Source organism: Cetorhinus maximus, chromosome 4, assembly GCF_964194155.1.
Source record: "Cetorhinus maximus chromosome 4, sCetMax3.hap1.1, whole genome shotgun sequence".
In the NCBI taxonomy this organism is placed as follows: Eukaryota; Metazoa; Chordata; class Chondrichthyes; order Lamniformes; family Cetorhinidae; genus Cetorhinus; species Cetorhinus maximus.
Genome location: NC_135882.1, coordinates 118,722,767 through 118,750,724, shown reverse-complemented (window position 1 = coordinate 118,750,724; position 27,958 = coordinate 118,722,767). Strand labels below are relative to the sequence as shown.

Sequence of the window (27,958 nt, the reverse complement as noted above, 5' to 3'; positions counted from 1 at the left end):
AAAAGAAAAACAGGTGTTGATTTTGCTTCTTGAGAAGTTCAAAGTAAATTGTAATTTTGTTGCCTGTCTCTCATCCTGTTTCTTCTCTGGCTTTCTTCAGGCCCCCCTCAGTCCATATCTCAGTGTTATCCACCCATCTAATTTTTCTTCTTCCTCTTCTGTTTTTACCCTCAATTTCTCCTTCAATTGTTGTCAGGACAATGTCGAGTCTTTGTTTCCAATGTCCATACTCAGTTAGCTTTCTCTCTCTAACTACTAATTTGTAATATATAATCTTAAAAATTCTGAAGTGATTGGGGCAGGTATAAAGAAGAATTGTGAACAAATAAGTTTAATAAAGAGACCAACAAAAAAGTTGTTTATTATTTGACTCAGGCAAAACTGGTCTATCTACAGCAGTCCTAACTACCTTTTTTTAATTCATTCCGTGGATGTGACCATCCACTGACAAGAATAGAATTTGTTGCCCATCCTTAATTGCACTTGAGATGGTGGTGGCGAGCCGCTTCCTTGAACTATTGCAGGCCATCCAGTGTAAGTACACTCACTATGCTGTTAGGGAGGGAATTCTGGGATTTTAACCCAGGAACAGCAATATAGTTCCAAGTCAGGATGATGTGTGCCTTGGAGGGGAATTTGTAACTGGTGGTGTTCCCATGTGTTTGCTGTCCTTGTCCTTCTGGGTGGTAGAAGTTGGGGGTTTGGAAGGTGCTGTCAAAGGAGCCTTGGTGAGTTGCGCTGTGAATCTTGTAGATGGTACACACCGCTGCCACGGTCTGTCAGTGGTGGAGGGAGTGAATGTTTGAGATGGTGAATGGGGTTCCGATCAAATGTGTTTTGTCCTGAATGGTGTAGACCTTCTGGAGTTCTGTTGGAGGTGCACTCTTCCTGGCAAGTGGAGAGTATTCCATCACACTCCTGACTTGTGTCTTGTAGATGGTGGACAGACTTTGGGAATCAGGAGATGAGTTATTTGTTGCAGAATTGACAGCTTCTGACATGCTCTTGTATTCACAGTATTTATATGGCTGGTCCAGTAAAATTTCCGATTAATGGCAACCACCAAGGATATTGATGGTGAGGTTTCAGTGATGGTAATGTCATTGAATGTCAAGGGGAGATGATTAGATTCTTGTTGGAGACGATCATTGCCTGGCACTTGTGTATGGCGTGAATGTTACTTGCTAATTATTAGCCACACCTGAATGTTCTTGCTGTATGCAGGGTCTCTGAGGAGTCACGAATGATATTGAACATTATGCAATCATCAGCGAACATCCCCACTTAACTCTGACCTTATGATTGAGGAATGATCATTGATGAAGCAGCTGAAAATAGTTGGGCCTAGGACACTACCCAGTGGTGTGGTGTCCTGGGACTGAGATGATTGGTCTCCAGCAATCACAGCCATCTTCCTTTCATGGAAAGGAAAAGATTCCACATGCTTATGGTTTATTTTATTACTTAAATGGCAACTTTGCACTTCCCATTTATATTTTCAGTTACTTTGTCACCTTCTTCCAATTCCTCCCATGCCCAGCCTACTGATCATTCTGTTGTGGAGTGATTGGGCAAAAATACTCCTGCCAGCATTCTACCACTTCTGCTCTGAGATGTATAAAAGCGAAACCGAGTGACTCTCCCACCAAGTTTCTCTCTCTCTACAAAATGCCTTCTGTCACTATCCTAGCCAGCGGCTCACAGAGCAGTTAATTGTTATTGACTCGCCCTTGGTGGTGTCCTGCATTGTGAGCTACACCGCGTTAACTTGCAACCCCTGGAAGAAATCTAGAGAATGGGGCAATGTTTTCACATTAAGCCTATAGAAGAGTTTACAGTTTAGACTTAGAAAAATCTGCCCGTATCAGAGATTCAAATCAAGTTTGAATTACACCACTATCAATCCTTCCCCAATTTAAAGGCTCACTGAAAGCCCTGCAGAACAGATCTGGGCGAGTTTATTCTGAATTTTGTAATGGATATATTCTCCTCCGTTTATTAATTTTAGTCAAAGCGCAGACGTGAGCTCAGGCTGGGAACATATTGAGCTGGGGTACGTGAATGTAAACGAGCCTTTAAAAGGGATAAGAGTACCGCTTTTAAAATACCATTCAAATTTGGTAATTTCTTCTAAATGACGGGCTCTCGTTTTACTCTCCAACGACGCAAAACGATTGAAAATCTGGTGTAATTTTATTGATGACACAATTGTAATTGGTGCTCAGCAAAGGAAAATGAGGAAAGTTAAAGTCATAACCTTGTTATAAGTCTGTAGTTTTCCTCAAAAATTAAGTTGGGAATGAATTCAGAATTGTTTGCCCATTGTGGTAGTTACCTTGCTGTCACTTTCGGATCAAACTTGGCTCTATACTTGGCTCCTCTGGTTCTCCTTGGTCCATCGGGGCAGCTCGCATCGCTTTGCCCGTTCCCCGCCCCTTTGGACCCCGGCTTCAGCGGCCCCTCATCGCACACCTTCGGCTTGCACTTCACCACCGTCTTCACAAAATCCACGTAGCAGTTCCTCGGCGGCTCTTGCAGCACTTTACTCGTCCCGCAGCCCATCACTCGGACATTGTGCAGTCAACGAGCTGCATCTGGCCGGTGCAGACTCAGAGCTCCTAACCGTGTGATCGCACTCTCCTGGTAAGGTAGCAGCAGCACACTCGCACTCTCCATTGGACCATTGCACTGCTCCCAAGCGATCCGACAGGGAGAGAGCTGGCAGCGATCCTGCAGCTGTCTTTAGCATTCACCTGAACAGAAACGTAACACAGGAGAGTGGGTGTGCCGAGTGATCTGAGGATATTTCCAACATAGAAATGGAAGGACCTGATTCCACGTTTATCTCAGTATACGCAGCAAATACAGGGCCACTGAGCCGCACCAGGCCATAATAATAGCAGTGCCTTTGACATTTTGTTTTTATTTCAGATTTCCAGCAACTGGGACCTGGCACAAATTACATTGGCTCCTTAAACTTCCCGCTCTAACATCCCAACCTACACAAACTGAGGCCTCAACCTGTGCCAACCAGCACTGACACAACTTTCACATCGCTACCTGGTATGCAGACAGCCGCTTCAATGAGCCACTATTTTCAGATGGACCATTGAATCCAGGTTAATTGACAAGTCCATGTTCGAAACATTTAAAAAAGCCTTAATGTAGATCACTGGGGTGGAAGGAGCTAGTCATTTGTGATCGTTAGCCCCATCAGGGGGATCCTGTTAACCAGGTACCTGCAGGTTGGCTTTGTTCTTGGAGAGGATTTGTGGCTGCAGACTGGTTTTCTGAAAAATAACCTGCTATCTTTGAACCTGATGTGATTTCACTGTCAATACATTTTTATGGTATCCCTTTGTCTCAATTTAGATTTAAAAGCTGAACAGAAGGATATTACTGCTACTCAGATCCAGCACTCTTAGAAAATTCCGGTGTTACCAAATAGTTGATGAACTGGAAAACCTCAGCAGGTCTCAAAGCATCTGTGGAGAGAGAAACAGCGCTAACGTTTCGAGTCTGTATGACTCTTCTTCAGACGGACTCGAAATGTTAATGTTTCTCTCTCCACTGATGCTGTCAGACCTGCTGAGTTTTTCCAGCATTTTCTGTTTTTATTTCAAATTTGCGGCATCCGCAGTATTTTGCTTTTATATTAAGTTGATGACCTGGGCCTAGTGAAATCACTGTGAATATCCAGCATCACATTTAAGCTTTTATGGACAGATTGGTGGGATGTAACAAATGGTGTTCTTTGGGGATCTCTCAGGCCTTAAATTTCATCATATATGTTGATGACTTGCATGAAGAATGGAGACTTGAATACATTAAGTGGGATGTACAGTAAGTTATGTGGATAGGAAGATAAAATTATAAAAGAAGACTGAGTGCACAAAACTAGGGCAGATAGCATTCAAAGTGGGAAGTGTGAGGTCATCCACATTGTATCTAAGAAAGTTAAATTGGGATAAAAACAGAAAATGGTGTAAAAACTCAGCAGGTCTGGCAGCATTGGTGGAGGGAGAAACAGAGTTAACATTTCAGGTCAATCACCCTTCTTCAAAGTCTGAAACGTTAACTCTGTTTCTCTCTCCACTGATGCAGTCGGATAAGCTGAGTATTTCCAGCATTTTCTGTTTTTATTTCAGATTTCCAGCATCTGCAGTATTTTGCTTTTGTATTAAAGATAAATTGTTTTTTTTTCTAAATAGCTAGACCGGGAACTACTGAGGAGCAAAGGGATTTATGGCCTGGAGTTTCCATGTGACTGAGCTGTTCTTCAGTGTAATTCCGCTGCTATTGACATAATTGACACTGAAGATCATGGAATTTTCTGCAATAATTTGTGCTAGTTTTAAGAACATCAATCTAGAACCTCACACTGCCCACAAAACTGTCCATGTTTTCAGGGTAAGATAAACACCAGTGGGAAATGGGGGTTTCTGCTAACCATAGCCAGTTGCACGCTTTTGAGGAAGCTTCAAAAATTCAGTTTATTTTTTGGAATGATAGAACATTAATAGGTACATTTTAAAAACGTGCATGTTTTAATTTACAAAGTAACTGGCTACTGAGCCCCAATCTAACTAGAAAATAGTTTTGAATATTTTTTTAAAAGTCATTTTCATTAATTGAAAATTAGAGTACTCACTGGTGTTGGATTGACACTTAGTTTTTGTGATAAACCCATTTTCATTTGTATTAATCCAGCTTTATAAGTTAAACCTCTTAAAAATAGCAAAAAATATTCTTAAAGAAAATGTTTTTTTTAAAAATTATGTTTTGAACCCTTGCCTGAAGTATTGCACTGGTTCATGGCAGATGGACCACATGCAAATGGGTTTGAGCAGAAACTCAAAAGAACATAAGAACTAGGAGCAGAAGTAGGCAATTCAGCCCCTCGAGCCTGCCCCACCATTCAATACGATCATGGCTGATCTCATTTCGGCCTCAATCTCAATTTCCTGCCCTCTCCCCATAACCATTCAACCAGTTACTAATAAAAAATCTGTCCATCTCCTCCTTAAATTTATTCAGTGTCCCGGCATCCACTGCACTCTGAGGTAGTGAATTCCATAGATTCACGACCCTTTGAGAAAAATAATTCCTCCTCATCTCTGATTTAAATCTATCACCCCTTAGCCTAAAACTATGGCCTTTCATTCTAAAATGCCCCACAAGGGGAAACAGCCACTCCATGTCTACTTTGTCTATCCCCTGTAGCATCTTATATACCTCAATTAGATCTCCTCTCATCCTTCTAAACTCTGGCGAGTATAGGCCTAAACTGCGCAATCTCTCCTCATAAGGCAAGTCACGCATTTCTGGAATCAATCTAGTGAACCTCCTCTGAACCACCTCCAATGCAACTACATCCTTCCTTAAGTAAGGGGACCAAAACTGTGCACAGCACTCCAGGTGCAGTCTCACCAATGCATTGTACAGTTGCAACAACACTTCCCTATTTTTATACTCTATTCCCTTAGCAATAAATGCCAAAATTCCATTTGCATTCCTTATTACCTGCTGTACCTGCATACTAGCTTGCAGCGATTCATGCATGAGGACACCCAGATCCCTCTGCACTGAAGCATTCTGAAGTTTCTCTACATTTAAATAATAAGTCACCTTTTTATTCTTCCAGCCAAAATGGATAACCTCACACTTATCCACATTAAACTCCATCTGCCAAATTTTGGCCCATTCACCTAACCTGTCCATATCCATTTGTAAATTTCTTATTTCTTCATTGCAACTTAATTTCCCATCTATTTTGGTGTCATTTGCAAATTCAGCTATGGTACCTTCTACCCCTGAATCCAAGTCATTAATACAGGTCGTAAATAGTTCGGGCCCAAGGACCGAACCCTGTGGCACCCCACTAGTTACAGCTTGCCATCCAGAAAAAGACCCATTTATCCCGACTCTCTGCTTTCTGTTGGTTAGCCAGTCCTCTATCCAAGCTAATATGTTACCACTAACTTAACCATGTGATCTTATCTTGTGTTTTAATCTTTTGTGTGGCACCTTATCAAAGGCCTTCTGGAAGTCCAGATATACTACATCTACAGGATCCACATTATTCACTTTGCTTGTCACATCTTCAAAGAACTCTAGCAAATTAGTCAAACACGATTTACTCTTCATAAAACCATGCTGACTTTGATGGATTGCATTTTGACTTTCCAAATGCCCCATTAGTACTTCCTTAATAATGGATTCCAACAATTTCCCAATGTCTATAGTTTCCTACTTTCTGCCTCCCCCGTTTTTGAATAAGGGCGTTATATTAGCATTTTTCCAATCCACTGGAACCTTTCCAGAATCCAGAGAATTTTGGAATATTATTGCCAATGCATCCATTATCTCCGCTGCCACCTCCTTTAAGAACCTGGGATGTAGGTCATCAGGCCCTGGGGACTTGTCACCCTTTAATCGCAATGGTTTGTTCAGTACTTTTTCTCTAGTGATAGTGATTATTCTAAGTTCCTCCTTCTCTATACTCTCTGCACTACCTGTTACTGTTGGGGTGGTACTCGTGTCCTCCACCGTGAAAACTGAGGCAAAATATTGATTAAACGCCTCTGCCGTTTCTGCGTTCCCCACTATTAACTCCCCAGTCTCATCCTCCAAGGGACCAACATTCACTTTAGCTGTTCTCTTTCCTTTTATATACTTGCTATCAGGTTTTACATTTTGTGCTAGTTTTCTTTCATAATTTACCTTTGCTCTTTTTATCATTTTTTTAGTAACCCTTTGTTGATCTTTAAAAATTTCCCAATCTTCCAGCCTGCCACTGACCTTTGCAACTTCGTATGCCTTAGTTTTTGCCTTTATGTTATTTTTAACTTCCTTGCTAAGCCATGGATGCTTTTCCCCCCTCTTACCTCTTCCTCTTTGGAATATATTTTACTTGGGAGGAATTGAATATCTCCTTAAATATCTGCCACTGTTCATCAACTGTCCTACTTTGTAGTCTTCCTGCCCAGTCCACTAGAGCAAAATCTGCCCTCATGCCTATGTAGTTACCTTTGTTTAACTCCAGAACACTAGTGTGGGACTCAAGTTTCTCGTATGGGGGTGGGAAACCACTTTTCAAATCAAGCATTATTTGGACTGGCATCACTGATTGCGCCCAAAGCAGAAACTGTCTATACACATAAATCACTAAAAGCTAGTGCATAGTAATGACAGAAAAAAAACTATCAAAAGGCTTCATATAAAGGAGGATGGACTTCAAAAGTGAGGAAGTGATGCTTCAGTTGTAGAGTCTTGGTCAGACCCCACCTAGAGTACTGCATTCAGTTTTGGGCATGGGACATTAGGAAGAATATATTGGGCTTTGAAAGTGTATTGCTCAGATTCATCAGATTAATACCAAGATTTAAAAGGGTTAAAATATCAGGATGGGTTGCATAAACATGGGTTGATGTCCCTTGATTTTAGCAGGTTGAAAGGTGATCTAATCAATGTATTGAAAATGATTAATAAACTTGGAAAAGATTTTCACCTATATATCTCCTTGTAGCACCACTGGATATCTCAAGGCACTTTACAGCCAATGAAGTAATTTTGAGGTGTATTCACTGTTGTAATGTAGGAAACACGGCAACCAATTTGTGCACATCAAGCTCCCACAAACAGCAAAGTGATAATTATGAGGTAATGTTTTTGTGGTATTGATTGAGGGATAAATATTGGCCAGGACATCAAGGATACTCCCCTGCTCTTATTCAAAATAATCCCATGGGATCCGATTCTGGACAAAGACCAAGCTCTCCAAGGACATGCTTCTCAAATTCCTGTTTTCCAATGACTATTCACTTGATTCGCTGGATCAGAGCAAGACATCAACCATGGCATGGACTTGCTCTCCAATGCATGTGACAACATTAGCCTTATGATCAATGCAAAGAAAAGTGAAGTAATGTACCAGGAAACCCAATCTTGAGCCCAAGTTTCAGTCCATGACCAGAACAGGTTAGCAAAGGATAAGTTTGCCAAAGCAAGTGTAGTCTTTGGCAGATTTCGAACATTAGTCTGGGAATGAAGAGGAGCAAGTCTGCCTACTAGACTGAAAGTCTATAAAGTAATAGCCCTGTGTAGCCTGCTTTACGCATGTGAGACTTGGACTGTGTACCAGTGTCAAGCGAAGAAACTCAACCGCTTTCACTTGAGCTGCCTTTGAAAGCTTCTGAAGATTAGACAGCAGGACAAAACACCAAACACTGAGGTACTCACCTGAGCTGGCATGCCAAGATCCACACCGTATTGAGACAGTCACGACTGAGTTGGGCTGGTCATGTAACCAGACACTCACTTACCAAAGCTCATCTTCTATGGAGAGCTTGAGTTTGGGGTGAGCTCTCATGGTGGTCAAAGGAAGTGCTACAAGGACACTCTGAAGGCTTTACTTAGGAGTTTTGATATCGACTTCGAGTCCTGGGAGAAACTCACCCAAGATCGCTGCACCTGGCGCAACCAAATAAAAGAGGTATGGCCCCCTTCAAAATTAAGTGCATATCAGAGCAGAAAGAAAATTCAAGGAGAGGAAATCCTGAGCCAGTAGCTGGTCCAAAACTCAGTTGTCTGCCGTATCCTGTCTTATTTGCAGCAGAACTTTTCATGCACAGATTGGCCTTAGCAGTGATTTATGTGCCCACTGGAATGCTCCCAAATACCACACATGATGGACATGCTTTTCTTTGCCTCAAAGGATGAACAAGCTATGGGATCCTTTATGTCCCCCTGAGAGGGCAGATGGGCCTTGGTTTCATGTCTCATCCAAATGACAGCACCTCTCTCAGTGCAGCATTCCCTCAGTACTGCACTGGAGTGTCAGCCTTGATTTTTGCACTCAAGTCCTGGAGCGAGACCCACAATTTCCCAGCTTAGAGGCAAGAGTTCTACCAACTGAGCCAGAGCTGACACCAGACTTGATGGGGTAGATACAAAGAAATGATCTCCTTTGGTGGCGAATTCCAGAACAAGATGGTCCAATCATAAAGTTAGAGTTAAGCCATTTGGAAGTGAAATCAGGAAGCAATTTTTCACACAAATCTGGAAATTTGGAACTCATTTCACCAAAAAGGTCGATTGAAATTCTCAAGGGCTGAGATTGATAGATGTTTCCTTGAGCACGGGTATCAAGGAATATGAAATAATGACATTCAAAGAGTGTCATTGTGAGGAACTGTCTTCCTTCCAACCATCCTCAGAGCAATACCTGCAATTCGTCTACTGCTCCTGAGGATTGAATGCCGCTGTATGCTGAGCTTAGGAATTCCTGATCTTGCTACTAGCTGCGAATGACACTGAGGAAATAGCCAACAGCAGCTTTGAAAGACAGATCCAAGACTGACCACTGAAAAGAAGAATGAAGAGCAGGCCTGATGGAAGGGAGCTGGAATGATGCTGATCTTCATCTGTGAGCATGCAAACGTTGAACTGAAAATGCTGATGTTCAGCTGAAATATAGACACATGCCCTGGGCTCCATTACTAGCCATCACTAGCCTCCAACCTCTCCCTATGTTGTAACCTTTTTTTTCTATTTTGTCTGTACAATTATGGACAGTGCTCTTTTGAATGTTTGGAGGCAATTTTTACGTGTAGGTTTGATGCGGCTGCACAAGGTGAAGTCCCGGAGAAATGCGAGAAGCTGGTTCCAACCCGCCGACTTCCAGATTTAACTCCAGTGAGTTAGTCTGTGTGTGAGCGAGATGGTTGTCCTTTTCAACACGTTAATTGCTCAATATACAGCAATATTGACATGGTTTTTGCAAATTTGCTATGGGTCCACGGGTTTCCTGGGCTTCCTGAACTCACTAGTGAAAGCAAGACAAGAACCACAGCAGCAACTGAGGGAGCTGAAGGCATAACAGGGAGATATAACAATGAAACATCACAGCTGCTTTTTTGCCTGCTTGTGTGAAAGACTTTGTCCACAGCACTTGCGATGAGGGGTTACTTTTTACAATTTTGGGGGTTTACAATACGGAGAACAGATTCCGAAGAGGAGTGGGAAAATGATGAGGAAGAACATGATGCAGCCAATGCACAGGCAGCAGTGCTCATTGCTGCTGGGACACATACATTATTTTGAGGTTTACTTAGGTTCCTACTTAAGTTCCACCTAGCTACCCATCCAACTATCAAAAGCCACTAGCCACACACCAATGACAGAAACACGATGCTTGCATTGCTTGGTGTCAAGCAAGCTAGGCCCAAGCATCTTCAGCTGCTTCATCAATGACCTTCCTTCCATCATAAGGTCAGAAGTGGGGATGTTCACTGATGATTGCACAGTTTTCAGCACCATTCACAACTACTCAGATACTGAAGCAGTGCATGTACAAATGCAGCAAAACCTATATAATATCCAGGCTTGGGCTGACAAGTAACAGTTGTGCCCCATAAGTGCCAGGCAATGGCCATCTCCAACAAGAGAGAATCTAGCCATCTCTCCTTGACATTAAGTGGCATTATCATCATTGAATCCCCCACTATCAACATCCTGGGGGTTACCATTGGCCAAAAACTGAACTGGACTAGCCATATAAATACTGTGGCTACAAGAGCAGGTCAGAGGCTAGGAATCCTGTGGTGAGTAACCCACCTCCTGACTCCCCAAAGCCTGTCCAGCATCTACAAGACACAAGTCAGGAGTGTGATGGCATACTCCCCGCTTGCCTGGATAAGTGCAGCTCCCACAACACTCAAGAAGCTTGACACCATCCAGGACAAAGCAGCCCGCTTGATTGGCACCCCATCCACGAATATTCATTCCCTCCACCACCTACGCACTGTAGCATCTAAAAGATGCACTGCAGGAATTCACCAAGGCTCCTTAGAGAGCACCTTCCAAACCCACAACTGCTATCATCTAGAAAGACAAGAGCAGCAGACACATGGGAACACCACCACCTGGAAGTTCCTCTCCAAGCCACTCACCATCCTGACTTGGAAATATATTACTGTTCCTTCACTGTAGCTGGGTCAAAATCCTGGAACGGCCTCTTTAACAGCACTGTTGGTGTGCCTACACCACATGGACTGCAGAGGTTCAAGAAGGCAATTGTTAGGCAAGGGAATCCAAGGTTGTCAGGGTAGATGGAAATGTGGAATTAGAAATACAAATGGATCAACCATGATCTTATTCAATGACAGAACAGGCTCAAGGGACTGAATGGCCTACTTCTGCTCCCATTTCGTATGTTCGTATGTAAGGCAGCTCAACACTGCCTTCTCAAGGACAACTAGGCACAGGCAATAAATGCTGACCTAGTTAGCAATCCCCACATCCTGTGAATGAAAAAAAAATTACCATTAATTATAGCTGAAAAAATCAGATATAATAGAAGGGTCTGGCACATATAGAGTTAATGTGAGTTCGAGTATAGCACCGCTCTCACTGTGATGTAAGAGAGCACATGACCCGCACCCAGGGGTCATTGTGGTGTTAGACAGAGCCGCGTGCAGACCTAAGCATGGAGACAGCTCCTAGCTTGTAACCTTTACTGTATTTTTGTAGTTAGTTCTAGTAGTTAATAAAGACTTGCAGTTAGCCTGCTAAAGACTATGAAGACATCATCAAACCTACCGAGATGTAACCAACGCCCCACAACAGCCGGGCAACAACCAAAATGAGCAGCACAGAAAACTGGTGGAAAGAAATGGTATAGTGTCTCAAAACTGGCAACCTCGGGACTGAGTCCATGCAGCAATTTGGATGTTATCGATTTTTGTGTCAGTGGATCGGGCTGAGCTGAGTCTGGTGGGATAAAGGGTCACTTGGATCGCAAGAAAGATAGGCGCATGAAGCCGATAACTAGTCGATGCACCAATGCAGTACCTAGCTGAACAAGCCAGTAAGTTATTTTTTACATATCTAATAATAATTAAAATTCATACTCGGTGGCTTAAAATGTCGGTTATTGCCGGTTTTCAGATAGTTGGCTCAAAAAATAAAACAGAAAGTTACCAATTTAACATTGTGTAACACACCTAAGTGCAAATCCTTGTGCAGCTACAAATCTTCACTCTTCTTTCTAGCAATCAACATGGTGTAATCCCTGTGGCTTTATTGCAGTAATCACAGGCTGCTCAGATCCTCGCTCTGATTGCTGAGGTGTTCCTGGCCAGTGGGTTTTGGAGCTTGTGCGGGATAGGCCAAAGGCTCCGCCTGCACCTGTATAAGAACAGATGCGGCCATTGAGATTCGAAGCAGCATGTGGGGTACTGACTGGTGGGTGAGGGGAGGCGGGGGGCTGTGGGCAATGGGTTAGAAGTGGAATCGCTTTGAACAGAGCCCCCCGCCTTCCATGTCGACTTTCACATCATCCCTCTCATGGCTCACCCACAGTTCCCTGGTAGCAATGAGCTGGAGAGCACTTTGCTGAAGATCAATCGGGTAATGAACAGTCAAGGTTAGGGTTTCATCATTCCTATTTAAGGTGGCATTCATAGTATGTGAGCCATTGATGAACACCTGCATGCCATCATATGATTCCCTCGTCTGATGCTGCATACAGGTGTTTCTCTTTCTGTGGACAAAGCCATCGTCATAATGGCCTGCAGCTTGAGACAAACTCCTCCAATCTCTGCAAGTGTACACACTGCAGCTAGAACATGTAATGTCATATTATACATTCTCTGCTGCCATTCCAGAATGGCTCCTGAGGCACAGCATCTGCATCAAGCAGTTAGCGCTTGCAGTATCCTGCACCCTCCGAACAAGACCCTCCACTGATGTTCCTGTCTCCCCTACATCATTTGTGATGTGCAAGTCACCAGGTGAAAACCCAAATATTTTCCTTACCTATCTCATCACAGTGGGAGTATCTGAGCTGGTGTAACATCTGCATGAGTCCTGTGATAATGCACCCTCAGAGTAAGTGATCTCTGAGGAATCACCAAACTCCTGCATCATCTCCCACAAAAATTCACTCTCTCCATCACCGATGCACAGTGGCAGCAGTGTGTACCATCTACAGGATGCACTGCAGGAATTCACCAAGGCTCCTTTGACAGCACCTTGCAAACCCACAGCCACTACGACCTAGAAGGACAAGGGCAGCAGACAGATGGGAACACCACCACCTAGAAATTCCCCTCTAAGACACTCACTGTCCTTGGAAATATTTCGCCGTTTCTTCACTGCCGCTGGGTCAAAATCCTGGAACTCCCTTCCTAACAGCACTGTGGGTGTACCTACACCACATGGACTCCATCGGTTCAAGGAGGCAGCTCACCACCACCTTCTCAAGGGCAACTAGGGGTGGGCAATAATTGCTGGCCCAACCAGCGAAGCCCACATCCTGTGAATTAATAAATAAAAACTCCCACATGACATTTGAAGACCCTGTGGAAGAACTGTCATGATAACAATGTTTTAAGTGACAATTATGCTCATGACCGTATTTCACTGGTTGATGACATTAAGTCAATATGAGTGAGTGTTTTATGTGATGTGATTGTCTGATATTTGATCCTGTCGCCAGGCCGCTGGAAAGCCCCCATCTCCTCATCTCTGATGGCTTAGCAATGCAAGACTCCACTGATGTCCTCCTCTGTAGCTGTCACTAGTGAGATGGATGGAGGACCACATCCAGTTCTCTGTCTCTTCCTGGTGTTCTGTGATCTCTTCTCCTGCAAGAAGAGAAAGAAGAGACCTATGAGTGAGGGTAATGGCATATGTTAAATGGATGGATGAAGTGTATTTGTTAAGAGTGACTATGAGGAAGAAATGCAACATTGCATTAAGCTAAGGGTGAGTTTCAGTTGTGAATGAGGGTGTGAGGAGATGCATAGAGAGAGCAGGATGGGTTTATCTTCAAGTTATGTGGATGTGTCGGAGTAGACTTCAGAAGGGAGAGGGGTTACCATGTAACATGCATCAGGTGTAGGTGAATATGCCAAAGTTCTCATTTTTTCTGTCCAGTTTGGGTCATTAAACTCCTTTCAATATTGAATCATGAGCGTGGCACCACACTCCTGCTGCTGACCTCATGCCTTCTTTATTTTAACTGCAGGCTCCTTCCTCCTGTCAGTAACTTATCTCCCTGCGATTCCTTACAGCCCCCAACACCACATGCACCCATTAAAACCAGGCACAGCCTTTGAATGTCTGGACTCCATTCCGCCAATTTCTTGTGCTGTCCCTTTAAATACTGGAGTTGAAATCGGTTCACGTGGAATGTCATCTCACCTGCTTACACGAAGATTGGGAAACCCAGAATTGATATGACAATGCAGTGGGTGGGCTGAAATGTCACAGACAGATGTGTTGTACTTACTCCCAGGATTCCCATGCATTACTGGACCCCTTCCCACACCCCACCACTCTCAGCACATCACAAGGCTAAAACCTAGCTGCTTCTTTCTTCCTGTTAACTATTCTCCATGCCCTGTCTCCTTCAGAAATCTTTACTGCATCGAAATGAAGAACCATTATTCATTTCCTATTCTCAATTATTTGTTCTTACGTCTTTGAGTTGTGAACCTCCAGACTGCCCTCATACTTTCCCTTCCTCTAGAATGGCTTGTCTTTTAAACCCCATGCCTAGCATCACCTAAAGGTATATTTCTCTCTGTGTAAAGTTAAAAAAAAATTATCACCTGATTTGACTTATTGTAATGCCTTTGACGCCCTGTGGGAAAAGGTGATGTTCGATCCTGTCGGATGGTTCCCTGAGCAGACTGTCAAAGTCATTTGGCAGAATGCCTCATTGCCAGAACTTTCAAACTAGCACCAGGGCATAGCTTGGTTGGTGGTGAGAAAGGCTCTCCCCATCAGATCCTTCCTACACACCTGGAGTCTCACAGCCTCCACATGTTGCCCTCAAGGCAGCTGTGATGGGGAAGAGACTATTGCCCACCTCCTTCTGGAATGTGCCTTGCAAAAAAGGCCTGGAAAGAGTTGCAGTGGTTTTTGTCGAGGTTCATCTCGAGCAGCTCCGTGACTCAGGACTTTGAGCTTAATGGGCTGTTCCCAGGAACGTACACTGAGATAAACATCAACTACTGCTGGAGAACCATCAGCTTGGTCAAAGACAATCTTTGGTTTGCCCAAACCTTACCGGTCTTCCAGAAGGTGTGAAGTGCTGTCAATGATTGAGTTGTTGCAGATTGGCACATTCCAATGCCCAGGACTATGTGCTGGGGGTTGCACGAAAGCTTGGGCCAACCCCCAAAAAGGTCCCCACCCCATCTTCCAATCCCAGCCCCGGCCGGGTATTCATTATACCCCCTGACCTTCCCCTCTCCGACACCGAACGTTCAGTGCTCAGCAAAGGACTTAGTTTCATACCCTTACGCCCTCATCTCAATGAATTTTAGGCTCGGCACGATGGTGAACTCTTCTTCCGCCGCCTTCGTCTCCGTGCTCACTTCTTTGGGCAGGAGTCCTCTCCCCTTTCAACGGATCCTTTCACCCACCTCCAATATTCTCCATCCACCTGGACCCTTCCCTCTGGATTCTTACTTTCTCTTGATCTTTTCATTGAGAACTGTCGGCGTGACATTAGTCGTCTCAATTTCTCTGCTCCTCTCACCCATTCTAACCTGTCTCTCTCTGAACTTACTGCACTCCGTTTTCTCAGGTCCAACCCTAACATTGTCATCAAACCCGCTGACAAGGGTGGTGCTGTTGTTGTCTGGCACACTGACCTCTACCTCGCGGAGGCTGAGCGTCAACTCGCAGACACTTCCTCCTACCTCTCCCTGGACCATGACCCCACCACTGAACATCAAGCCATTGTTCCCAGGACTGTCACTGACCTCATCTCCTCTGGAGATCTTCCTCCCACAGCTTCCAACCTGATAGTCGCCCAACCTCGGACGGCCCGCTTCTACCTCCTACCCAAAATCCACAAACAGGACTGTCCCGGTAGACCGATCGTGTCAGCCTGTTCCTGCCCCACGGAACTCATTTCTCGCTATCTTGACTCCCTTCTCTCTCCCCTTGTCCAGTCCCTTCCCACCTACATCCGTGATTCCTCTGATACCTTACGTCACATCAACAATTTTCAATTCCCTGGCCCCAACCACCTCCTCTTCACCATGGACGTGCAATCCCTCTACACCTCCATCCCCCACCGGGATGGTCTGAGGGCTCTCTGCTTCTTCCTCGAACAGAGGCCCGAACAATCCCCATCCATCACTACTCTCCTCCGTCTGGCTGAACTTGTTCTCACACTGAACAATTTCTCCTTTAACTCCTCTCACTTCCTCCAAATAAAAGGTGTGGCTATGGGTACCCGCATGGGCCCCAGCTATGCCTGTCTCTTTATGGGGTATGTGGAACATTCCTTGTTCCAGTCCTACTCCGGCCCCCTCACACAACTCTTTCTCCAGTACATCGATGATTACTTCGGTGCTGCTTCATGCTCTCGTCGGGACCTGGAAAAATTTATTAATTTTGCTTCCAATCTCCACCCCTCCATCATTTTCACATGGTCCATCTCTGACACTTCCCTTCCCTTCCTTGACCTCTCTGTCTCAATTTCTGGTGATAGACTGTCCACCAATATCCATTACAAGCCTACCGACTCCCACAGCTACCTCGACTACAGCTCCTCACACCCCGCTTCCTGTAAGGACTCCATCCGATTCTCTCAGTTTCTTCGCCTCCGTCGCATCTGTTTTGATGATGCTACCTTCAAAAACAGCTCCTCTGACATGTCCTCCTCCTTCCTTAACCGAGGTTTTCCATCCACGGTAGTTGACAGGGCCCTCAACCGTGTCCAGCCCATCTCCCGCGCATCCGCCCTCACACCTTCTCCTCCCTCCCAGAAACATGATAGGGTCCCCCTTGTCCTCACTTATCACCCCACCAGCCTCTGCATTCAAAGGATCATCCTCTGCCATTTCCACCAACTCCAGCATGATGCCGCCACCAAACACATCTTCCCTTCACCACCCCCTGGCGGCATTCTGTAGGGATTGTTCCCTCCGTGACACCCTAGTCCACTCCTCCATCACCCCCTACTCCTCAACCCCCTCCTACAGCACCTCCCCATGCGAACGCAAGATATGCAACACCTGCCCCTTCATTTCCTCTCTCCTCACCGTCCAAGGGCTCGAACACTCCATTCAAGTGAAGGAGCATTTCACTTGCACTTCCTTCAACTTAGTCTACTACATTCGTTGCTCCCAATGCAGTTTCCTCTACGTTGGAGAGACCAAACGCAGACTGGGTGACCGCTTTGCAGAACACCTTCGGTCTGTCCGCAAGCATCACCCAGACCTCCCTGTCGCTTGCCTTTTTAACACTCCACCCTGCTCTGTTGCCCACATGTCTGTCCTTGGCTTGCTGCATTGTTCCAGTGAAGCTCAACGCAAACTGAAGGAACAGCACCTAATCTTCCAACTAGGCACTTTACAGCCTTCCAGACTGAATATTGAGTTCAACAATTTTAGATCTTAAACTCCCTCCTCCATCCCCACCCCCTTTCCGTTTCTTCCCCCTCCCTTTTGTTTTTTCCAATAATTTATATAGATTTTTCTTTTCCCACCTATTTCCATTATTTTTAAATGTATTCCACCAATCATTTATCTATACCTTTTAGTCTTATTTCACCCCACCCCCCACTAGAGCTATCTGTACCTTGCTCGTCCTGCTATCCACTCTTAATTAGCACATTCTTTTAGATACTATCACCACCTTCAACACCTCTTTGCTCCTTTGTCTGTGCCATCTTTTGGTTATCTCCTACTATCACTGCTTGCTTGTCCCAACAACCACCACCCCCCTTCTCCCCCTCCCCCCTCCCCCCCCCCCACCACCCCACCACCCCTTAAACCAGCTTATATGTCACCCCTCTCCTATTTTTACTTAGTCCTGCTGAAGGGTCATGAGGACTCGAAACTGTACTCTTCTCCGCCGATGCTGCCAGACTTGCTGAGTTTTTCCAGATATTTCTGTTTCTGTTTTTGCCCCAAAAAGGTTCTTTGGGGAAAGGCTACTGTCGAAGACTCTTCCTGGTATAGTACAGCGAGGGACTGGAAACAATGTAAAACCTCTGAGGCTGCGAGCATCAGAAAACGTTTGATCTGAAATATAAATGTTCATTGTAAATATAACCTGCAATTGCAAGTGTATTTCATGTACTGAATTGAAAGAATCAAATCTGTATTGCACATTATGTAATATCAAATTTGAACTGTTACGTAATGCACCTTTATAAATTTTATTATTAAACTATATTTTTGGAAAAAATATTAGACTGTTGTCTCCTTTAAATCTTTGCAACAGTGGTAGGTCCACCATGTGCTTTGGCCCTTCCTTCATCTTGGATTCTGAATGTTTAAGAAATTACTGGTAGCATTTGTGTGGGCAAATTTTGTTTAATTTTGTAGTTGATTCTCAACGATTTTGAACGTTGCCACTTATTTTATAACCTTATGGCTCCAAATTAAGGGCCATCAACTGCCTGGGCTTTACTGATCCCCAAACATATTGCAATTGAATAAGAGCATTTGTTTTGAAATTCAAGCAATTTGCTTGCTCGAACATTTAATGATTTAAATAGTGGACTACCACCACCCAGTGGTCAACTTTATTAGTTTAGGTAAATATCAGGATTAAATCAACAAGCAAGCCCAAGCCTCGAAAACTCAATTGGACTGAGTTAAATTAAGTTTTGTCTGATTAGATTTTCTCTGTTATCAGTACAATCATAGGAAAAAACTAATGAAAATGTTGCTAAATGATTACATGAGCTTAGAGAAATGATGTCTACACCATCAAGAGAGAAATCCTCTAGACTGGAAATCTTCATCTTCATACACATCGCCAAATGAATTCTTCAATCCCCTGTGTGTGATTCTTTCTATTACTTGAAGAGAGACAATATATTTATAACTAAAATAAATGTACAGTACAAAACGGCATTGCCCACTTGGGCCAATATTTGTAAACTGGTAACTATCTGTTCAACATTGGCTTTTTAATCCATACTTGAGTCCTATATTTTTAAGTTTTGAGTAGAAATAAATGATTGAGATGGGTATAGGCACATTGTATTGTTGAAATAATAGAGTTTACAGCCTGCGGCTGACTATATAGCACAAGACAAGGGGGTTGCTGAATTCTGCTATTTTACTGGTTTATTTTTAAAAATTATTGATGTTTTACATAAAATACTACGATGTACTAATGTTGCACATTGTATGTCTGTGTTGGTCATCTGGGATTTCCCTTGCATAATATCTTGGTAAACTAATTGATAGAAATTGATTGCTATGATTACAGCTCAGTTATCATTGTGTCATGCAACCACAAGGATGGTGGAAGGACTTTGGTCTTTTCCCCTCTAGCAATCGTTCACTTATTATTGCCCATCGTTTCCCCGCCACGTTACTTACTGGGCTGAGAGCATAACTATTGTGAAAAAAGTTTCTCTAAAATGTTGCACAAAGTCATTTCTTTGCCTTTTATATCCTTTTTTATCGTCTCTATGATGTTCTGAAATGTGTCTTTTCACCCCATTGTCTTTAGATATCACTTTATGCATTTATGATTAAGTTCCTTTCCTATTTGCTTAAAACATTTAATAGGTAATGGTTTTCCTACAGTTAATTTAATCATTTAGGTCTAGGCTGCCACATACACGTTTATAAGTTCGTTCATTTCATTTGTTTTTTTTCTCCAGCAGGAATAAACCATTCTGAATTTAAGGATAAAAAAAAACAGAATTACCTAGAAAATCTCAGCAGGTCTGGCAGCATTGGCGGAGACCAGACCTGCTGAGTTTTTCCAGGTAATTCTGTTTTTGTTTTGGATTTCCAGCATCCGCAGTAGTTTTTTGTTTTTATCTCTGAATTTAAGGATGTTCTGATCAATGTGTTCAAGGATATCCCATCTTCCAAATTTCCCATTGTTTCAGGCACTCGGTTAAACATCAGGTAAGTGTGACCTCTTCCCTTCTTCCCCTCAATAGCGCTGAACTTTTTTCATGTATTCAGTTTTAACACTTCAAGGCACTCCTTATATTCCAATTGGTCATTTTTCTACACATCCTTTATTTGTTCAGGTATCTGCTTGATTCCTATTGCCCCTGTAGCTAATGACAAGGCACTTTAGTGTTACACTTCCAAATGCAAGTTGCCTGCAAGTACTTTTCTTCACTTGAGGTTGCAGAATTCAGGATACTAAATCTGAATTGATCTAAATGTTTTTAATACTGCTTTCTTTTAACAAAAATGTGGTGTTGCACAGCGAGTGCTATCGGAGAGAAGGTTATCAAATCTACAGCGTATATTGTGAGGAAAATTAACATGTAAAAAAATAGAGTCAATGCAGTAGTGTATTTTAGCAATGAATGGGCATGTTTCTAATACCAGTTCCAATAGAGGTTTGCATTAAAAGCAGCATAAAATAGGAAAACCATTTATTGAAGTGCTTGCTGTCATTTCATGTTATTCCAAATTTTCCTGCTTATAGAAGCAGAAGATATAAACTGACTGCTTATTAATGTCAATTAAAGACTCAACAGACACTGCTAATCCGTTTCCTGCTGGCTGCAGTATTTACAGTCATTTCAATAATATGTCTATGGGAGGTAGGTGAGACTAAATTTTGTACCTCACTGTCATTGTGACCTCCCGCTAATTGGGAAATGATTTGCTTAGGGGTTGACGAGGAATTTCCCAAATTTTCTATCGAGTTGGGATTATCTGGTTTTGCTAACGGTCAGCTGTTGACCCTCATTCCTTCAAGCCTGCCATTATCACCATCTTCTCAAAAAAACATCCTTGACCCTCATTGTCCTTCCAAACTATCACCCAATCTCCAGCCTCTCTTTTCTCTCCAAATTCCTTGAAAGTGTTGTCACCTCCAAAATCCGTTCCCATCTATCCTGGAAATCCATGGGCTGGATTTTACTGTCAGTGAGCATGGGGGTGGGGCGGGGCCCACTGGCCGACGCATAAAATGACGCGCGGTGACGTCAGGTAGAACTCCTAACGTCACCGCGCCCCATTTAAATTTTCTGGAAGGCGGGGGCACAGCAAAATCAGCTGTGTGCCCGCCGACCTGTCAATGGCCAATTAAGGCCATTGACAGAGCAATTAAAGTAATTAGTGGACCTGCTGGTCCAACCTTAAGGTTGGCGGGCAGGCCAGGAGCCCCGGTGGGAACTAGAAAAAGCATGAAACATCATCCATGGGCGGGATGAGGTTTCATGTAGGGTTTTAAAAATGTTAATAAAGTTTTTTTGGAAATTATGAACGTGTGCCAACTCATGTGACATTGTCACATGAGGGGACATGTTAGGGAAATTTTATTATTCAATTTTAACTTTTTAACATTTTGATCCGATCACCCTGAGGCAGCACTTAGCCTCAGGGAGATGTGTGCTCTTTCATGCACATGCGCGAATGACGGCACTTTCGATTTTAGGAATCCCCCCCGCCTGCACAGGAAGCGCATAGCATGACGCTGGGTGGGCCTTAATTGGCCTGCCCACATAAAATGGCGCCGCACCTCTGATCGGGGGCGCTGATCGGAAGCCCGCCCGCCCATCAACTTCCCCCCCAACGGGGGGGAAATTCAGCCCCATGTTTTGAATCCCTCCAATCCGGTTTTCGTCCCTGCCAGCAATTCAAAATGGCTCTTATCAAAGTCACAAATAATATCCTTATGTGACTGTGACAAAGCTGAACTTTTCCTCCTTGTCCTCTTCCACTTCTCTATAGCCTTTGCCATGGTTGACCACACTATCCTCCTCAACTCTTCTAGCTGGGTAGGACTGCTCTAACTTGATTCCACTTTGATTTCTCTAATTGTAGCCAGAGAATCATTAGCAATGGCTTCTCTTCCTGCTGCTGCATTGTTATCTCTGGTGCTCCCCAGGGATCTATTCTTGCCCCCTCCTATTTCTCAACTACATGCTGCCCCTTGGCAACATCATCTAAAGGCACAGCTTTAATTTTCACATGTACACTGATGACACCCAGCTCTACCTCACCACCACTGCTTTCAACTCCTCCACTGCTGCTAAATAATCAGACTGTATACCTGATATTCTGTACTTGACGAGAATTTTCCTCCAATTAAATATTGGGAAGACTGAAGCCATGATTTTCAGACCCTGCTCTAAATTCTGTTCCCCAGCTACCAACTCCAACTCTCTCAACTGTCTGAGACTAAACCAGACTGTTCACAACCTTGGTGTCATATTTGACCCCAAGATGAACTTCCAACCACTAATTCATGCCATTTCTAAGACTGCCAATCCCACATCTATAACATCGCCCACCCTCTCCCCTGTTCTCAGCTCTTCTGCTGCTGAAGCTTTCATTCATGCCTTTGTTACCGTGACACTTGATTATTCCAATACACACCTGGTTGGTCTCCTACATTCTGCCCTCCGTAAAGTTGAATTCATCCAAAACCCCTCCATAAGACCATAAGACATAGGAGCAGAAATTAGGCCATTCAGCCCATTGAGCCTGCTCTGCCATTCAATCATGGCTGATAAGTTTCTCAACCCCATTCTCTCGCCTTCTCCCTGTAACCTTTGATCCCCTTACCAATCAAGAACCTATCTATCTCGGTCTTAAATACACTCAATGACCTGGCCTCCACAGCCTTCTGTGGCAATGAATTCCATAGATTCACCACTCTCTGGCTAAAGGAGTTTCTCCTCATCTCTGTTCTAAAAGGTCTTCCCTTTACTCTAAGGCTGTGCCCTCGGGTCCTAGTCTTTCCTACTAATGGAAACGTCTTCCCCACATCCACTCTATCCAGGCCTTTCAGTATTCTGTAAGTTTCAATCAGACCCTCCCTCATTCTTCTAAACTCCATCGAGTATAGATCCAGAGTCCTCAAACGTTCCTCATATGTTAAGCCTTTCATTCCTGGGATCATTCTCGTGAACCTCCTCTGGACCCTCTCCAGGGCCAGAACATCCTTCCTGAGATACGGGGCCCAAAATTGCTCACAATATTCTAAATGTGGTCTGACTAGAGCCTTATAAAGCCTCAGCAGCACATCCCTGCTTTTATATTCCAGTCCTCTCGAAATAAATGCCAACATTGCATTTGCCTTCCTAACTACCAACTCAACCTGCAAGTTAACCTTAAGAGAATCCTGGACTAGGACTCCCAAGTCCCTTTGCACTCCAGTCTTCTGAATTCTCTCCCCATTTAGAAAATATTCTATGCCACTATTCTTCCTACCAAAGTGCATGACCTCACACTTCCCCACGTTGTATTCCACCTGCCACTTCTTTGCCCATTCTCCTAACCTGTCCAAATCCTTCTGCAGCCTCCCCGCCTCCTCAATACTACCTGTCCCTCCACCTATCTTTGTATCATCTGCAAAGTTAGCCAGGATGCCCTCAGTTCCTTCATCTAGATCATTAATGTGTAAAGTGAAAAGTTGTGGTCCCAACACTGACCCCTGCGGAACTCCACTAGTCACTGGCCGCCATCCTGAGAAGACCCCCTTATCCCCACTCTCTGCCTCCTGCCAGACAGCCAATCTTCTATCCATGCTAGTACCTTGCCTCTAACACCATGGGCTCTTATCTTACTGAGCAGCCTCCTGTGCGGCACTTTGTCAAAGGCCTTCTGGAAGTCCAAGTAGATAACATCCATTGGCTCTCCTTTGCCTAACCTACTTGTTACCTCCTCAAAGAATTCTAACAGATTTGTCAGGCATGACCTCCCCTTGATGAAACCATGCTGACTTTGCCCTATTTTACCATGCACTTCCAAGTATTCTGAAATCTCATCCTTAATAATGGACTCTAAAATCTTACCAATGACCGAGGTCAGGCTAATCGGCCTGTAATTTCCTGTCTTTTGCCTCACTCCCTTCTTAAACAGAGGGGTTATATTAGCGATTTTCCAGTCCTCTGGGACCCTCCCTGACTCAAGTGATTCCTGAAAGATCGCCACTAACGCCTCCACTATCTCTTCAGCTATCTCCTTCAGAACTCTGGGCTGTAATCCATCTGGTCCAGGTGATGTATCCACCTTCAGACCTTTCAGTTTTCCTAGCCCCTTCTCCTTGGTAATGGCCACCATACTCACCTCTGCCCCCCGACTCTCTTGAACTTTGGGGATGTCACTCGTGTCTTCCACCGTGAAGACTGACGCAAAGTACCTATTCAGTTCCTCCGCCATTTCTTTGTTCCCCACTACTACTTCTCCAGCATCATTTTCCAGTGGCCCAATGTCCACTTTTGCCTCTCTCTTACCCTTTATATATCTAAAAAAACTCTTGCAATCTTCTTTTATATTACTGGCTAGTTTACCCTCATATTTAATCTTCTCCCTCCTTATTTCTTTTTTAGTTGTCCTCTGTTGGTCTTTGTGGGCTTCCCAATCCCCTGGTTTCCCACTGCTCTTCGCCGCATTGTATGCTTTCTCTTTAGCTTTTATGCTGTCCCTGACTTCCCTTGTCAGCCATGGTTGCCTCGTCCTCCCTTTAGTATGCTTCTTCTTCCTAGGGATGAATTTTTGCTGTGTCTCCCAAATTACTCCCAGAAACTCCTGCCATTGCTGTTCCACTGTCTTTCCTGCTAGGCTCATCTCCCAGTCAATTCTGGCCAGCTCCTCCCTCATGCCTCTGTAGTTGTCTTTATTCAACTATCCCTCCTAGGAAAGTGCTGGGGCCATGGGGGCTGCCTTTCCTGCCTGTGACCGCCTCTTTGATTATAAAAACAATGCCCCCTGACTGCCACTGAAAGGCTGCTCCCATTCAGCCGGTGACCTACCCATCTGGCAGGAGTTTGATCTGGTAAAATGGCCGTTAATAAGGACTTTATATATTTAAATTATCCGAATCCGTAAGATTCCCTGATTGTGGGACATGGTTGGAGTGCTGGTCCCCCATGGCTCTCTGCAATTTTACTGCTCCCTAACCCCCTGCCTTATTCCCGCCTTGTGCAAATCAGTAAAATTCTCCCTAATACCTGCTTATATGAACATGTGAACTAGGAGCAGGAGTAGGCCACTCAGCCCCTCAAACCTGCTCTGCCATTCAATAAGATCATGGCTGATCTGATTTTAACCTCATATTCCTGCCTACCCCAATAGCCTTTCACCTTGCTTATTAAAAGTCTATCTACCTGTGCCTTAAAGACATTCAAGGACTTTTCTTCAACCACCTTTTGAGGAAGAGAATTCGCAAGTCTCACAACCCTCTGGGAGAAATTTTTTTTCCTCATCTCTGTCCTAAATGAGCAACCCTTTCTTTTGAAACAGTGACCCCGAGTTCTAGATTCTCCCACAAGAGGAAATATCCTCTCCACAGCCACCCTGTCAAGACCCCTCAGGATCTTATATGTTTCAATCAAGTGGCGTCTTACTCTCCTAAGCTCCAGCGAAAAGAAGCCTAGCCTGTCCAGCCTTTCCTTATAAGATAACCTGCCTATTCCCAGTATTAATCTAGTAACCCTTCTCTGAACTGCTACAAATGCATTTACATTTTTCCTTAAATAAGGAGACCAATAATGTACACAGTACTCCAGATGTAGTTTCACCAATGCCCTGTATAACTGAAGCATAATCTTCGTACTCTTGTATTCAATTCCCCTCACAATAAACAATAACATTTTGTTAGCTTTGCTAATTATTTGCTGCACCTGCATACTAACCTTTTGCGAATCATGCATTAGGACACCCGGATCCCTCTGCATCTCAGAGCTCTACACTATCTCACTGTTTAGATAATATGCCTCTTCTTTATTTGTCCTTCCAAAATGAACAACTTCACGTTTCCCCACATTATACTCCATTTGCTAGACCTTTGCACACTCACCTAAGCTATCTATATCCATTTGTAGCCTCCTTAGGTCCTCTACACAATTTACTTTCCTATCTATCTTTGCGTCATCAGCAAATTTAGCAACCATACCATTGGTCCCTTGATCCAAATCATTCACATAAATTTTAAAGAGCTGAGGCCACAGCACTGATCCCTGTGGCACACATTCTGCCAAACAGAAAATGAGCCATTTATGTTTACTCTTTGTTTCCTGTTAGCTGGCCAATCTTCTATCCATGGCAATATGTTACCCCCTACACCATGAGCTTTTATTTTCATAATCTTTCATGATGCATCTTATCAAATGCCTTCTGAAAAGTACAGCACATCCACCAGCTTCCCTTTATCCACGGCACCTGTTACTTTTGTGGCTTGGTGTCATATTACGTATTTTAATGCTCCTGTGATGCACCTTGGAAACATTTTATTACATTAATGTGTTAAAAAAAATATAAGTTGTTGATGTTTTGCCTCGTTCAAGAGGTTGCATGACCACTCGTGGGATGGACCACTGCGAATCATAATATTTTGTCGCACTATGACTGGACTTGTTAGATAGAAGATTGGCTGGCTGGCAGAAAGCAGAGTTTGCATAAATGGGTCTTTTTCTGATTGGCAGAATGTGCTGAGTGGAGTGCCACAGGGGTCTGTATTGGGGCCTCAACTTTTTACGATTTACATCATTGACTTAGATGAGGGGAGTGAAGACATGGTAGCTAAATTTGCAGATGACACAAAGATAGGTAGGAAAGTAGGTTGTGAAGAGGACATGAGGCTGCAGATGGATATAAATAGGTTGAGTGAGTGGGCAAAGATCTGGCAAATGGAGTTTAATGCGGGAAAATGTGAAGTTGTTCACTTTGGCAGGAAGAACAAGAAGCAGAATATTACTTAAATGGAGAACAGCTGCATAATTCTGAGGTGCAGAGGGATCTAGGTGTTCTAGTACATGAGTCACAAAAAGTTAGTATGCAAGTACAGCAAGTAATTATGATGGCTAATGGAATGCTATCCCTTATTACGAGAGGGATTGAACATAAAAGTAAGGATGTTATGCTTCAGTTATACAGGGCATTGTTGAGACCGGACCTCGACTACTGTGTGCAGTTTTGGTCTCATTACTTAAGGAAGGATGTAAATCCATTGGAGGTGGTTCAAAGGAGGTTTACTAGATTGATACCTAGAATGAGTGGGTTGTCTTATGAGGAAAGGTTGGACAGACTGGGCTTGTTTCCACTGGAGTTTAGAAGACTGAGGGGTGATTTGATTGAAGTATACAAGATCCTGAACGGCCTTGACATTGTGGACATGGAAAGGATGTTTCCTCTTGTGGGTGAGTCCAGAACTAGGGGACACTGGTTTAAATTAGGGGTCGCCCTTTTAGGGCAGAGATGAGGAGAAAATTTTCTCTCTGAGGGTTGAATCAAAACACTAGAAGATCAGCCATGATCTTATTGAATGGCGGAGCAGGCTCGAGGGGCCAAATGGTCTACTCCTGCTCCTATTTCTTATGTTCTTATCACAGCTCTTTACTCCTCTGTCTGTTCATATGCAAGTTTATTCCTCCAAAGTTGAGCTGGAACATGCTTCCTGCAGCAAAATTAAAGGTATTACAGCAGTTTTTTTGAGCACTTCATTGTGGCAGGTATCAGGAGAAGGGAAGAGGAACAATGTTTGCATATATGCAGCTCAATAGCTGCGCAAAGCGCCTCTGAAGACAAGTCTACTGGCCATGACAGACTACCTATCACAAAGAAAGTATTGTTCAACCACAGCATTCTTCAGCAGAAAAATGACTATACCTGTGATGCCCAGCTGTTAGCAGCTGAGACCAGTGAACTGCTGCAGCGCTGCTCCCATGGACTCTGAAGAGCAGCTCATGTAATAATACTGTAGACAGATTTGTTTTCATGATTGCAATAGTGCTGTGAAATGAATAAGACTATCAGCAGACTTTAATTTTAATGTGCTTGGAGTACTGGTTCTCGGCCCCTCACAGCCCACTTGACCATGAAGGACTTTGCTAGAACAAGAGCTTTATCTTCTCTATTGACCCCTTTTCTATCTTGAATGGAATCATCCCAGATTTACACAAAGCGCGGTAGTGGGCAGGAACAAGGATATTTTACCTGCCGACTGCAATGGCGGCTTTTCACGCCATTCTCAGCGTGTCCCGCCT

At 43.8% G+C, this 27,958-nt stretch overlaps 2 protein-coding genes across 2 annotated transcripts in view; both read right to left on the bottom strand.

Moving 5' to 3' along the window:
• LOC144679353 (serine/threonine-protein kinase H1-like) overlaps positions 1-2,562 on the bottom strand; it is a 76,523-nt gene extending 73,961 nt beyond the window's left edge. Inside the window, exon 1 of the mRNA XM_078539724.1 lies at positions 2,336-2,562. Within this exon, the coding sequence (XP_078395850.1) occupies positions 2,336-2,562 (227 nt within the window). The remainder of the gene's footprint in view (positions 1-2,335) is intronic.
• The window catches only part of LOC144679844 (copine-3-like), a 750,377-nt gene that overhangs the window by 586,416 nt on the left and 136,003 nt on the right, over positions 1-27,958 (bottom strand). The window lies entirely within an intron of this gene.